Here is a 16115-nt window from a genome sequence, read left to right on the forward strand (position 1 = left end):
AAAAAAAGTTCCACGCCTCCTCAGCAGAATGCAAGAGGGGCTTTATATCCCTCTAGCCCATGCCTGGTATTAGACATGGTGCCAATAGGTTCATGTTTATCTGCTGGCAACAAGAACTAGACAAGCTGTGTGTGCATGCATTTGCACATCTATGTCAATGGGTGCAACTTAAAGTAGTTGAATGCAGTAATTAGAATGGGTTTCCACAAACATAAAACTGGTCGGCCAGGTATTAAACACACTTAACTCGTGGTGTACAGACCAGCTAATACCAACACCGTGGAGGAAAATAATGAAGATGCAGCGAATATTAACACCAACAGGTGGGTGTTCTTTTTGGAAAGCTTAAATTACTACAAGTCTGTGCGTCCCCTACCTTTTAAAGCCTAATCTGTGAACAGAATAAACTGCAGTGTGCCCCCTACTGTTAAAAGTTTTTACTGCTTCACTTGACTGAACAGTGAACGAATTTTGCCAGTTTCTGCTGGAAAAATGATATTGTGGTGTAATTATTGTGTTTGAGTTATTTTTTTATATATTTATTTGCTATAATTTGAGCTCCTTCTTTTCCTGCATTTTGCCCCCCATTGCTTTTTAACACAAACACACCAGTTAATTCTGAAACACACACTGCACAGTGTCCAGCCCTGAAACAGCAGAGAGCAGCGCCATGTAGCCGGAGCACACACACAACAAACACACACATACACACACACCTGATGTCCTGGCTGATCTGTCTTTCTAATCGGTGCCGTTTCTCCTCAAGCTGTTCGATCGGACTTTCCTCTGGAAATTCATAAGGAGCGCTGCGCATCTCACTGTCCACTAGACTGCGGGCCAGCAGCTCCTATACACAAACAAATATACGCACACACACAGATACACAGAGAAGGAGTCTTAGATTTGTCACTGGAGTGAAAGGACATTTTGGGACCTGCGTTTTTTATCACATGGAGAACCCGCTAGAATTACAGAGAAAGCTGTCGTTAAGCCAGCCTACACAGCTACAGCAGAATGAACTGATATTTGCTACCTGCTAGAGCTAATGAAAGCAGCATCATTTAAATGTGGTGCCATAACTGGTTTCAAATCAGATAAACATTAAACATTAGCAATGTAGCATTTTCAACTGCTGCTCCTGGTGACCCTTAGAATCATGTGGTTCCTTGTTCCTTCACTCAGCACTCCTGATCAGATCCTGAATAGCCTGAGAACGAGCTGATGAGCTGCAGCAGCGTCAGCAGTTACAAACACAGTCGAAACACTGCTCAGACACTCAGATAAACTATAGATTAAGTATTGACAATCATGGCCAGTCATGGCCTAATGAGAGGTCAGAAGGTCAGCGTTTCGAATCCTACCAGCAGGTAAGAATTAGGGGTAGGGGAAGGGAAGGCTGTCTCCTCCCTCAATCCATGGTTGAATTGACCTTGAGCAAGACCTAACCCCCAACTGATCCCCGGGTCATGGAGTTGGCTGCCCACCACTACCACGAATGGGTCAAATGTGGAGGACACATTTCACTGTACATTGTACAGCGACAAATACTTGTACCTTTACCTTATATTGATTATAGATAGAAAGCTCTGAGAGACGAGGAACCTTAGTGTTTTTACAGGTTTGCTGTAAAAACACTGTAGATCAGACTGATGTCTGCATCAAGGTCACATCAGACCAGCCCAACTTCTACAGACCCTGAGAAACTGGGGCAAATATACTGGGACAGGTGGCCTGGGACAAACAGGCTAAGGCAATCGAGCTGGCACAAATAGCCTAAGGCAAACAGCCTAGGGCTAACAGGCTAGGTCAAATAGCCTGGAGCAAACACGCTGGGGAAAATACCCTGGGGCAAATGAGCTGGGGCAAACAGGTTGGGCCAAACAAGCTGAGACAGATAGCCTGGGGCAAACCGGCCAAGGCAATCGAGCTGGGGCACATAGCCTGAAGCAAACAGCCTTTGGCAAAAATAGTCCTAAGGCAAATAGCATGGGGCAAAAAGGTTGGGCAAACAAGCTCGGACAAATAGCCTTGGGCAAATAAACTAAAACAAATAGTCTGGGGCAAACAAGCTGGGGCAAACAGCCTAGGGCAAACAAGTTGGGAAAAATAGCCTGAGATAAACAGCTGGGACAGGGCACAGCTGGGACAAATAGCCTGGGTCAAACGAGCTGGGGCAAACAAACAGGGGTAAATAGGTGGGGCACATAGCCTGGGGAAAACAAGCTGGGCCAAATAGCCTGGGGCAAACAAGCTGGGCCAAACAGCCTGGCAAAGCAAGCCTGATAGCCTGGGTAAGGCTATCTCGATTTCACAGACATCATAACTGCTTTGAGGAAGCCATGAGGAACAGAGCTCATGGTTTGCTGCACAGTAGACTAGCGTAGTAAAATCTATAAATAATGAAGGTACTAAACAGGCATGAACATACCGGTCATTAATGATCAGCCTTTTACAGATAAAGTAATGTTATAAGCAAGTAATAAACAGATAAAACTGAAACAAAATATCATTAGTGTGAAAACACTGAATTTAAAGCTTCTGATTTAACAAATTCAGGTTAAGATGTTGTAGACACTAAGCAATGGTTAGTGTTTGAGAGAAAAACAGCTTTCAGTTCTACTTTCCTTTACACTATTTGTATCCGAGTCCCTATGTCCTGTACAACATCAGTAAACAGAATAAAACAGTAAACAGAGTAAACAGAAGGAGTGTTTCGTACCTCCGCAATCTCTTTATACTTCCCGTCCATGGACGTTCGCAGGTCGATGGGGAAGTGTTTGTGTGAGACGGGGGTTCCTGGGAGAGAGCGCTGTGACGAGAGAACGTTCTGCCCTGGAACTCCACGCAGATCTGCACCACAGAGAGAAAGAGAGAGCGAGAGAGAAAGAGGGAGAAAGAGAGAAAGAGAGAGAGAGGTACAGCAGGAGTTATGCTCTATTTCTGTGCTAATTCAGACAGCAGCGTCATGGAGACCAGACCCACAGAGAGTAGCACAAACACACCCCCATGTACCACAGACCCCCATCTACTCAGTTAAACAAGCAGGACAAACACACACACATCAGCCTGATTACTAGAATGAGCTTTGTGGTGAAAACACTGCTGCTGCATCTGTTCTTTTACAGATGGTAGACTGACAACAATAATACAACCCTACAGCTCTACAATCCTACAGCTCTACAGTCCTACAGCTTTATAACCCTACAATCCTACAGCTCTACAACCAATCTCAAAAACCCTACTGCCCCATAGCCCCACACCCCTACATCCGTACAGTCCTACAACCTTACAACCCTACATCACTCCAGTCCCACATCCCTACAACTGCACAACCCTACAGCACTACACCCTAACATACTTATATCCTTACAACTCTAGAAACACACAGCCTTACAACCCTACAGGAGTGTAGTAAGTCGGTGGGAATCTGTAGGAGTGCAGTTAGTCTGTCTTAGTGTAGCAAGTCTTTAGAACTGTAATGAGGATGTAAGAGTGTAGTGAGGTTATAGTGAGTATGTTGTAAGTCTATAGGACCACAGTGAGTCTATAGGAGCACAGTGAGTCTATAGGAGCACAGTGTCACAGTCTGTAGTGAGTCTCTGGAAACTTACTTTGGAAACACCAGCCCGCTTCACAGCTTCACCTTTAACCTTAATCACGCATACAACAAACAACAAAACTCAAAACACAACCCAAGCATGAGTAAACAAACACAAAGCTTCACCTAGATGGAACAGAAGGGACGGATTCAGGCTCTGCTCAGCCCAGGGTCAGTCCAGCTGTTCATTTATCAGGAGTGGACGAAGCATATCTGGGTCAACTGCGGTAAAATCAGGATAAATCCAAACACTGCAACCGGCAGCAGTGATTAATATACTACTAAACCCAGAGAACCCTAACAACTCCCCCTGTAGCGTATTACAGTCTGTCAGGATGATTGTGTAGGTCACATGAGCATTATATAGCATTGTAGGGCACCCCCTACACTTCCTGTAGTGTATTACAGTCTGTCAGAATGACTGTGTGGATCATACTGTAATTCAATGCTGAATATCTATTTTTTAATTTTTTTTTAACACTTTGCTGTTTGTCCTTAATATGTTGTACTCTCACACACACATACCTGTCATTAAAATGAAATGTTACTTGTCTATTCACTGTACAAACCAGAGAACAACAGCTAGTGTCTCCCTCTCTCTCTCCCTCTCTCCTGCACTGAGAGAAGTTTCCTGCACTGCAGTGTCTCTCAGCTCCACATCACAGAGCTCTGTGTGACGCAGTGGATTCTCAACTTCACACATGCACATGCGCACACACACACACTTCCATCCCCCTTCCTCTATTCTGCACTGTCAGCAAGCACCACTTACACACTGTCCTGGTCCTGTGTGTGTGTGTGTGTGTGTGTGTGTGTGTGTGTACAGTACCTGTGCTGGTTTCTCTGCAGGCTCTCTCTCTGAATGAACCAAAAAGCTGCTCTCTCTCTCTCTCTCTCTCTCTCTCTCCCTCTCTTTCTATCTTTCTTTCTCTTTCCCCTCTCTTTCTCTCCCTCTCTCTCTATCTCCCTCTCTCTCTCCCCCCACAGGCTGGTGTAAGTGGGTTGGATTGTACCACGTGGCAAAAAATGGGAGGGGGTGCTTAAATGAAAAGACGGGGAGGGGCTTACACTACATCATTAACTCTCTCTCTCTCACACACACACACCACAACCTAAATGCAGCTTTGTGTATATATATATGTGTGTGTGTGTGTGTCTGATTCAGAAATCTGTGAATGTGTGGGCTATATCTTCTTCTGATTGGGCAGCATCAGGAGGAAGGGGTAAAGCAGAACTGTATTACATACACTGTAAGAGAAAATAATAAAGCAACACACATACAAACACACACACACACACACACATTTAAACACTGACCTACAGAAGTGAGTGAAGCTCTGTTGTGTTATTTATAGTCAGACAGAAAAGCAGTGTGTGTGTGTGTGTGTGTGTGTAATAGAGGGTTTTCTGTCTTGTCTAGTCTGAGGTCTGCAGTACTGTACACAGTAGGTGTGTATACAAGTATAATTGCAGTTTCTGTCCCACCTCTGTCTGACCTCAGTCTTACCTGTGTCTGATCTCAGTGTTACCTCTGTCTGGTCAGTTTTAGCTGTCTGATCTCAGTCTTAACACTTTCTGATCTCAGTCTTACCTGTCTCTGATCTCAGTCCTACTTATGTCTAATCTCAGTCTGACCTTGGTCTTACCTCTGTCTCTTCCCAGTCTTACCTCTGTCTGGGCAGTCTTACCTCAGTCTGACCTCAGTCTTACTTCAATCTGATCAGTCCTAACACTGTCTGACTTCTGTCTGACCACAGTCACACTTCTGTCAGTTAGTTTTACCACTGTCTGATCTCAGTCTTATATCTGTCTGACCTCAGTCTAACCTGTGTCTGGTCAGTCTTACCTCTGTCTGATCTCAAGTGTTACCTCTGTCTGGTCAGTTTTATCTGTCTGATCTCAGTCTTACCTGTGTCTGGTCAGTCTTACCTCTGTTTGATCTCAGTGTTACCTCTGTCTGGTCAGTTTTATCTGTCTGATCTCAGTCTTAACACTTTCTGATCTCAGTCGTACCTGTCTCTGATCTCAGTCTCTTACTTATGTCTAATCTCATTCTGACCTTAGTCTTACCTCTGTCTCTTCCCAGTCTTACCTCAGTCTGACCTCAGTCTTACTTCAATCTGATCAGTCCTACCACTGTCTGACTTCTGTCTGACCACAGTCACACTTCTGTTGGTTAGTCTTACCACTGTCTGACCTCAGTCTTACATCTGTCTGATTTCAGTCTTATATCTGTCTGATCTCAGTCTTTTGTTTGATCAGTCTTAAGTCTGTCTGATCAAAGTTCTACCTTTGTCCGAGTTCTTTTTTTCTCCTCAGCAGCTCAAACCCTTTAGAAAATCTCACAAGAACTGACCTAGATATGGCTCCTCACACACACACAGCAGTCTTTAAGGAACCCACAAAGAGGGTCATTCATTCTGGTTTTAAAAAATCACTGCAGCAGAACAGCACAGCTTTCCCAGCAACACACATTCACGCACATACTCTCTCACACACACAGTCAAGTTGTCCTGCTGTGCTGAGTTTGGGAAAAGAGAAGAGAGGAAGAGTGTGTGTGAGTGTGTGTATGTGATAGTGAGAGAGAGAGTATACTGCTTCAGGTAGTGAAACACACTGACCTACCTATGTTTGCAATATATATCCAGATTACAGGCATATATGCCCACATTACAACCATGTACACCCTCTTTATTGCCATTGCCATTATTACCTCACAAGCCATATATATCCACATCATAGCTATACACCCACATTAATGCCATATACCCACATTACACATTACCAACATATATACCCACATTACAGCCATATATACCCAAATTATGCCATAAATACATGCAATATGTTTTAATAAAATGTCTAATACACCCACATTGCAGCCACATATACCTGCATTACCATCATATATAACCACATTACCACTATATATACTAGGGATGCACCGATCCAACCCGACACTAACAAAATTAGCTGGATCGGGTATATGGTTAATTCAACAATGGTATCGGATCGGTATCAGCTCATACTCCAAGCTCATGTATGGGTATCTGTATCGGAACAGATTATGATGGATCGGTGCATCCCTACTATATACCTACACACATTACTGTCATACATACTTCATCACAGCCATATATACCCACATTACTGTTATATGTCCTCACATATCTGACACATATATCTACATGACAGACACATATTCCCATATTAAAGCCATATACACCCACATTACTGCCACATATACCCATTTTACAGCCAAATATACTCACAATACAGCAATAATCACCCTCATTACTGCCACATGTACCCACAATACTACCATACATACCCACATTACAACCACATATGCCCACATCACTGCTACTCATACCCACATTACAGCCATATTTACTCATATTATAGCCATATTTAATCACATTACTGCCCCATATACCCACATCATTGCCACATATCCCCTCATCACTACCAAATATCCAGCCATATTCACAGACAATACTGTCACACATACCCACATTACAGCCATATACACTCAAATTACACATCAAGGGTCAGAAAAAAACTGGACTGGGACATCCCTAGCCTTAAGGTACTGTAATATTATAATGATGCCAGTGGGTTATGAAAAAGTATAATTTACAAATACAGGTTGCATAAACCTAATTATATTGACTCACACACTCACACACACACAACATTGTAATTTACTACCACTGTGTTTTATTTTTAGGCTGTTGCCCTCTGCTGGTAAATCAGTGGTACTGTAGGCCAGTGTAATCAAAATAGTTAGGTCAGTTCCCCCAAAACACACTCAAATATTCAAACACAGATATTGGGACAGCACAGATACACACACACCTACCATGTACACACACCAACATTTGTATTGAGGGATAAATCAGCACAGTATAACCAGTACACATACATACATGGGGCAGTGGTGGCTCAGCGGTTAGAGCACCGGGATATTGATAACAGGGTTGTGGGTTAGATTCCCGGGCTCGGCAAGCTGCCACTGTTGGGCCCTTGAGCAAGGCCCTTTACCCTCTCTGCTCCCTGGGCGCTGGAGTTGGCTGCCCACCGCTCTGGGTGTGTGTGTGTACTCACTGCCCCTAACACATGTGTGTGTGTGAGTGTGTGTTCACTACCAGATGGGTTAAATGCGGAGGACACATTTTGTACACTGTACAGTGACAAATACGTGCACCTTTACCTTTACACACACACACATATTTACCATTTACACATTATTTAAAAAGCTGTCTTAAATGCCAATGAGCAAACCAGCTCACACACACACATACACACACACACAGCAGAGAGAGGGAGAGAGGCTTTAAGTTATTTATCACTGCAGCACTTCTGTTTTAGACTGTAGACACACTGCACTGCAAACTGCACCGACGCAATACTGCAATAATGCAGTGTTACTGAAATAACACCACAACATAATTGCGTTACTGCATAAAACTGTAAAAAAAAACTGCATTACTAGTGCAATAATATTGCATTACTACTTCAATAATACTGTAATAATAATAAAATACTTCTGCAATAATACTGTAATAATACTGCATTACTACTGCAATAATATCATAATAATACTAAAATACTTCTGCAATAATACTGTAATAATACTGCATTACTACTGCAATACTGTAATAATACTGCATTACTACTGTAATAATACTGCATTACTACTGCAATAACCTGTAGTAAAACTGTATTATTACTGCAATAATACAGCAAAAAACACATTGCTACTGCAATAAATAAAGCATTGTCTCGAAATATGTAATAAAACTACATTATTACTGCAAAACTGCAATGCTACTGCAAGAATACTGTAATAATACTGCAATACTACTGCATTAATGGACTGCTACTACAATAATAATGTAATAATACTGTATTATTACTGCAATAATGCATTACTACTGCAATAATGCATTACTACTGCAATAATAGCGTACTAATACTGCATTAGTACTGCAATAATACCATACTAATGCTGCATTACAACTGCTTAAGGTATACCATGTTATGAAAATTTAAGATTATCCATTTAAAATAGATAAAAACACTCCTTTAAGGGTAATTGCACCTGATAATAATAATAATAAGAAGAAGAATATAAGAAGAAGAATATTTTAAAAAAGGAGTAAAAGACAGTATACTAAGTACTGTGATACTGTAAAAACATGATATTTTCTGAGACATGGTTAAAATCTTATACTGTTACAATCCTATGCATTACTACTGCAATATTTAGTGTGCAATACTAACTATTGCAATAGTAAAAAATACAACAATACTAAATACTGCAATGCTAAATACACTAACATAAAATAAAGCGATACTTTATACTGCTATATTATTTACAGCAATACCAAAAACTGCAATACTAAATACCACAGTACAGCAATACCAAATACTGAGATACTAAATAATGCAATACTCAATACCGAAATACAGCAATACCAAATACTGCAATACTATACACTATTATACTCAATACTGCAATTCATCAATACCAAATATTGCAATACCATATACTGTTATACTGAATACCGCAATACAGCAATACCAAATACTGCAAAATTAAATACTACTGTGTGTGTGTGCTTGTATAACACAAACGCTCCTCAGTCTCTTGGACACTTAACAGTCTGGTTAATCAAACTAGCACAACACACAGACAGGGATTACAAACACTCTCTCTCTCTCTCTCGCTCTCTCTCACCTGTGCTGCAGGTGTTCTGAAGGCTTCCTCTTTTCCTGAGGGGAGTTTTTGGTTTGTTTGTGCCGGATGCTGACATGCTGACCGTTATCCTCACACACAAACACACTCACACACTTTGGAAGGCCACTGGACACATACACACTGCTGCAGGACGCAAAGTGATGACAGAGGAAACTCCCACTGCACTGAAGAGGGAGGGGCCAACCTCACAAATCCCCACCCCCACCACCCAATGAGCAGGCAGCTAAGGGACAGGGCTCGGCTGCCATGGCAACCATACAGTGAGCTGCTGGAGGATCATTCCAACACACACACACACACAAACACACAACTTTCAGAATACATATTAACCACTAACACACCACCTGGTGGTGAAACAAGGCACACACACGTTTACACACATACAGGATTAATAATGTATTGTAGGGGGATGTTCATCAGAACAGCTATATTAAAACACAGAAGAGAACAAAATGAAATGCAACTCCTCAAACACAGAGATACAGTTCTGTAGAAAACACACTGGTATGGACCCTTTTCACATTTCCAGGTTTTTACCTCCATCTGATTCCATTAGTTCCTAGTGGAACCAAACCAAATGGGACAATACAGCTGTGTTCCTCAGTGCCACAACACTAAACAAAAATTTCCAGCCAAGCACATGCTAGCATCTAAATGAGTGCAGACCATCGTATCGTACTGTTATAACTACTGTTATAAACGTACACAGTGAATCATATTTTAAAAAATACAAGTGATTTCTAATCACCTCTATCTCCTTATCATTACCCTCTGATACAGTGATTTAGCCCATCCAAGCATCTAAGTAGCTTTACCTAGACATACTTGTCTACAGGGACAGGGATATGCTGTGTGTGCATTTGCATATCAGTTTTAGCAATTGCAACTTAGAGTGCAACTTAACACTTAATGAAATATTTAGTAACGAGGACATTTTACGACTGGACTTGTTGCACAAGTGGAATCCTATTACTGTACCACTTTGGAATGTAATGAATTGGATGAGTGAGTGAATACTTTTGGCAATATACTGTATGTATTTTAGTATTCAGTACTTCAGTTCTAAATATGTATCTCTCTATACAGAACCCCTTAGATCTAAATATGTATCTCAGAATTCAGTACCCCTTAGTTTTAAATATGTATCTCAGTATTCAGTACCCCACAGTTCTTCATATGTATCTCAGTATTCAGTACCCCACAGTTCTACATATGTATCTCAGAATTCAGTATCCCACAGTTCTACATATGTATCTCAGTATTCATTACCCCTCATGTATATCAGTATTCAGTGCCACTCACTTCTAATGTTAGATATGTATATCAGTATTCAATACCATTCAGTTCTAAAGTCAGATATGTATATCAGTATTCAGTACCACTCAGTTCTAATGCTAGATATTTATTTCAATATTCCGTACCACTCAGTTCTAATGTTAGATATGTATTTCAGTATTCAGTACCACTCAGTTCTAATGTTAGATATGTAAATAAGGATTTAGTACCCCTCAGTTCTAAATATGTATCTCAGTATTCAGTACCCCACAGTTCTACATGTGTATCTCAGTATTCAGTACCCCTCATGTATATCAGTATTCAGTGCCACTCACTTCTAATGTTAGATATGTATATCAGTATTCAGTACCACTCAGTTCTAATGTTAGATATTTATTTCAGTATTCAGTACCACTCAGTTCTACTGTTAGATATGTATATCAGTATTCAGTGCCACTCACTTCTAATGCTAGATATTTATTTCAATATTCCGTACCACTCAGTTCTAATGTTAGATATGTATTTCAGTATTCAGTACCACTCAGTTCTAATGTTAGATATGTAAATAAGGATTTAGTACCCCTCAGTTCTAAATATGTATCTCAGTAATCAGTACCCCACAGTTCTACATGTGTATCTCAGTATTCAGTACCCCTCATGTATATCAGTATTCAGTGCCACTCACTTCTAATGTTAGATATGTATATCAGTATTCAGTACCACTCAGTTCTAATGTTAGATATTTATTTCAGTATTCAGTACCACTCAGTTCTACTGTTAGATATGTATATCAGTATTCAGTCCCACTCAGCTCTAATGTTAGATATGTATATTAGTATTCAGTACCACTCAGTTCTAAAGTTAGATATGTATATCAGTTTTCAGTACCACTCAGTTCTAATGTTAGATATGTATATCAGTATTCAGTACCACTCAGTTCTAATGTTAGATATTTATTTCAGTATTCAGTACCACTCAGTTCTAATGTTATATATGTATATCAGTATTCAGTACCACTCAGTTCTAATGTTAGATATGTATCAAAGTATTCAGTACCACTCGGTTCTAGATATGTATATCAGTATTCAGTACCACTCAGTTCTAATGTTAGAAATGTATATCAGTATTCAGTACCACTCAGTTCTAATGTTAGATATGTATATCAGTATTCAGTACCACTCAGTTCTAATGTTAGATATGTATATCAGTATTCAGTACCACTCAGTTCTAATGTTAGATATGTATATCAGTATTCAGTACTACTCAGCTCTAATGTTAGATATGTATATCAGTATTTAATACAACTCAGTTCTAAAGTTAGATATGTATCTCCGTATTCAGTACCCATCAGTTCTAAAGTTAGATATGTATATCAGTACTCAGTACCACTCAGTTCTAATGTTAGATATGTAAATCAGTATTCAGTATCACTCAGCTCTAATGTTAGATATGTATATCAGTATTCAGTACCACTCAGTTCTAGATATGTATATCAGTATTCAGTACCACTCAGTTCTAATGTTAGATATGTATATAAGTATTCAGTACCACTCAGCTCTAATGTTAGATATGTATATCAGTATTCAGTACCACTCAGTTCTAATGTTAGATATGTATATCAGTATTCAGTACCACTCAGTTCTAATGTTACATATGTATATCAGTATTCAGTACCACTCAGTTCTAATGTTACATATATATATCAGTATTCAGTACCACTCAGTTCTAATGTTAGATATGTATATCAGTATTCAGTACCACTCAGCTCTAATGTTAGATATGTATCTCAGTATTCAGTACCACTCAGTTCTAATGTTAGATATGTATATCAGTATTCAGTACCACTCAGTTCTAAAGTTAGATATGTATCTCTGTATTCAGTACCCATCAGTTCTAATGTTAGATATGTATATCAGTATTCAGTACCACTCAGTTCTAGATATGTATATCAGTATTCAGTACCACTCAGCTCTAATGTTAGATATGTATATCTAACATTAATATTAGATATTAGATAATATTAGATCATATCTAATATTAGATATGTATATCAGTATTCAGTACCACTCAGTTCTAATGTTAGAAATGTATATCAGTATTCAGTACCACTCAGTTCTAATGTTAGATATGTATATCAGTATTCAGTACCACTCAGTTCTAATGTTAGATATGTATATCAGTATTCAGTACCACTCAGCTCTAATGTTAGATATGTATATAAGTATTCAATACAACTCAGTTCTAAAGTTAGATATGTATCTCCGTATTCAGTACCCATCAGTTCTAAAGTTAGATATGTATATCAGTATTCAGTACCACTCAGTTCTAGATATGTATATCAGGATTCAGTACTACTCAGCTCTAATGTTGATATGCATTTCAGTATTCAGTACCACTCAGTTCTAGATATGTATATCAGTATTCAGTACCACTCAGCTCTAATGTTAGATATGTATCTCAGTATTCAGTACCACTCAGTTCTAATGTTAGATATGTATATCAGTATTCAATACAACTCAGTTCTAAAGTTAGATATGTATCTCCGTATTCAGTACCCATCAGTTCTAAAGTTAGATATGTATATCAGTACTCAGTACCACTCAGTTCTAATGTTAGATATGTAAATCAGTATTCAGTATCACTCAGCTCTAATGTTAGATATGTATATCAGTATTCAGTACCACTCAGTTCTAGATATGTATATCAGTATTCAGTACCACTCAGTTCTAATGTTAGATATGTATATAAGTATTCAGTACCACTCAGCTCTAATGTTAGATATGTATATCAGTATTCAGTACCACTCAGTTCTAATGTTAGATATGTATATCAGTATTCAGTACCACTCAGTTCTAATGTTACATATGTATATCAGTATTCAGTACCACTCAGTTCTAATGTTACATATATATATCAGTATTCAGTACCACTCAGTTCTAATGTTAGATATGTATATCAGTATTCAGTACCACTCAGCTCTAATGTTAGATATGTATCTCAGTATTCAGTACCACTCAGTTCTAATGTTAGATATGTATATCAGTATTCAGTACCACTCAGTTCTAAAGTTAGATATGTATCTCTGTATTCAGTACCCATCAGTTCTAATGTTAGATATGTATATCAGTATTCAGTACCACTCAGTTCTAGATATGTATATCAGTATTCAGTACCACTCAGCTCTAATGTTAGATATGTATATCTAACATTAATATTAGATATTAGATAATATTAGATCATATCTAATATTAGATATGTATATCAGTATTCAGTACCACTCAGTTCTAATGTTAGAAATGTATATCAGTATTCAGTACCACTCAGTTCTAATGTTAGATATGTATATCAGTATTCAGTACCACTCAGTTCTAATGTTAGATATGTATATCAGTATTCAGTACCACTCAGCTCTAATGTTAGATATGTATATAAGTATTCAATACAACTCAGTTCTAAAGTTAGATATGTATCTCCGTATTCAGTACCCATCAGTTCTAAAGTTAGATATGTATATCAGTATTCAGTACCACTCAGTTCTAGATATGTATATCAGGATTCAGTACTACTCAGCTCTAATGTTGATATGCATTTCAGTATTCAGTACCACTCAGTTCTAGATATGTATATCAGTATTCAGTACCACTCAGCTCTAATGTTAGATATGTATCTCAGTATTCAGTACCACTCAGTTCTAATGTTAGATATGTATATTAGTATTCAGTACCACTCAGTTCTAATGTTAGATATGTATATCAGTATTCAGTACCGTTCAGCTCTAATCTTATATATGTATATCAGTATTCAGTACCACTCAGTTCTAGATATGTATATCAGGATTCAGTACCACTCAGCTCTAATGTTAGATATGTATTTCAGTATTCAGTACCACTCAGCTCTAGATATGTATATCAGTATTCAGTACCACTCAGTTCTAATGTTAGATATGTATATCAGTATTCAGTACCACTTAGTTCTAATGTTAGATATTTATTTCAGTATTCAGTACCACTCAGTTCTAATGTTAGATATGTATATCAGTATTCAGTACCACTCAGTTCTAATGTTAGATATGTATCTCAGTATTCAGTACCACTCAGTTCTAATGTTAGATATGTATATCAGTATTCAGTCCCACTCAGTTCTAATGTTAGATATGTATATCAGTATTCAGTACCACTCGGTTCTAGATATGTATATCAGTATTCAGTACCACTCGGTTCTAGATATGTATATCAGTATTCAGTACCACTCAGTTCTAATGTTAGATATGTATATCAGTATTCAGTACCACTCAGCTCTAATGTTAGATATGTATATCAGTATTCAGTACCACTCAGTTCTAAAGTTAGATATGTATCTCTGTATTCAGTACCCATCAGTTCTAATGTTAGATATGTATATCAGTATTCAGTACCACTCAGTTCTAGATATGTATATCAGTATTCAGTACCACTCAGCTCTAATGTTAGATATGTATATCTAACATTAATATTAGATATTAGATATTAGATAATATTAGATCATATCTAATATTAGATATGTATATGAGTATTCAGTACCACTCAGCTCTAATGTTATATATGTATATCAGTATTCAGTACCACTCAGTTCTAATGTTATATATGTATATCAGTATTCAGTACCACTCAGCTCTAATGTTAGATATGTATCTCAGTATTCAGGACCACTCAGTTCTAATGTTAGATATGTATATTAGTATTCAGTACCACTCAGTTCTAATGTTAGATATGTATATCAGTATTCAGTACCACTCAGCTCTAATGTTATATATGTATATCAGTATTCAGTACCACTCAGTTCTAGATATGTATATCAGGATTCAGTACCACTCAGCTCTAATGTTAGATATGTATTTCAGTATTCAGTACCACTCAGTTCTAGATATGTATATCAGTATTCAGTACCACTCAGTTCTAATGTTAGATATGTATATCAGTATTCAGTACCACTCAGTTCTAATGTTAGATATTTATTTCAGTATTCAGTACCACTCAGTTCTAATGTTAGATATGTATATCAGTATTCAGTACCACTCAGTTCTAATGTTAGATATGTATCTCAGTATTCAGTACCACTCAGTTCTAATGTTAGATATGTATATCAGTATTCAGTACCACTCAGTTCTAATGTTAGATATGTATCAAAGTATTCAGTACCACTCGGTTCTAGATATGTATATCAGTATTCAGTACCACTCAGTTCTAATGTTAGAAATGTATATCAGTATTCAGTACCACTCAGTTCTAATGTTAGATATGTATATCAGTATTCAGTACCACTCAGTTCTAATGTTAGATATGTATATCAGTATTCAGTACCACTCAGCTCTAATGTTAGATATGTATATAAGTATTCAATACAACTCAGTTCTAAAGTTAGATATGTATCTCCGTATTCAGTACCCATCAGTTCTAAAGTTAGATATGTATATCAGTATTCAGTACCACTCAGTTCTAG

General features: G+C 38.2%; 1 protein-coding gene across 4 annotated transcripts in view; it reads right to left on the reverse strand.

Annotated features, from left to right (window-relative positions):
• The window catches only part of ampd2a (adenosine monophosphate deaminase 2a), a 29736-nt gene that overhangs the window by 10206 nt on the left and 3415 nt on the right, over positions 1-16115 (reverse strand). The window contains exons 2-4 of one of the 4 annotated variants that reach the window (XM_072665517.1): positions 3612-3650; positions 2720-2850; positions 717-847 (exon numbers count right to left, since the gene is read on the reverse strand). In XM_072665517.1, coding sequence (XP_072521618.1) covers positions 717-847; positions 2720-2749 — 161 coding nt within the window. In that variant the 5' untranslated portion in view covers positions 2750-2850; positions 3612-3650. Of the gene's footprint in view, positions 1-716; positions 848-2719; positions 2851-3611; positions 3651-4427; positions 4521-9341; positions 9418-16115 lie in introns of those variants that run through there. The other 3 variants (XM_072665515.1, XM_072665518.1, XM_072665516.1) reach the window with 3 other exon arrangements.

Source organism: Salminus brasiliensis, chromosome 21, assembly GCF_030463535.1.
Source record: "Salminus brasiliensis chromosome 21, fSalBra1.hap2, whole genome shotgun sequence".
Lineage (NCBI taxonomy): Eukaryota > Metazoa > Chordata > Actinopteri > Characiformes > Bryconidae > Salminus > Salminus brasiliensis.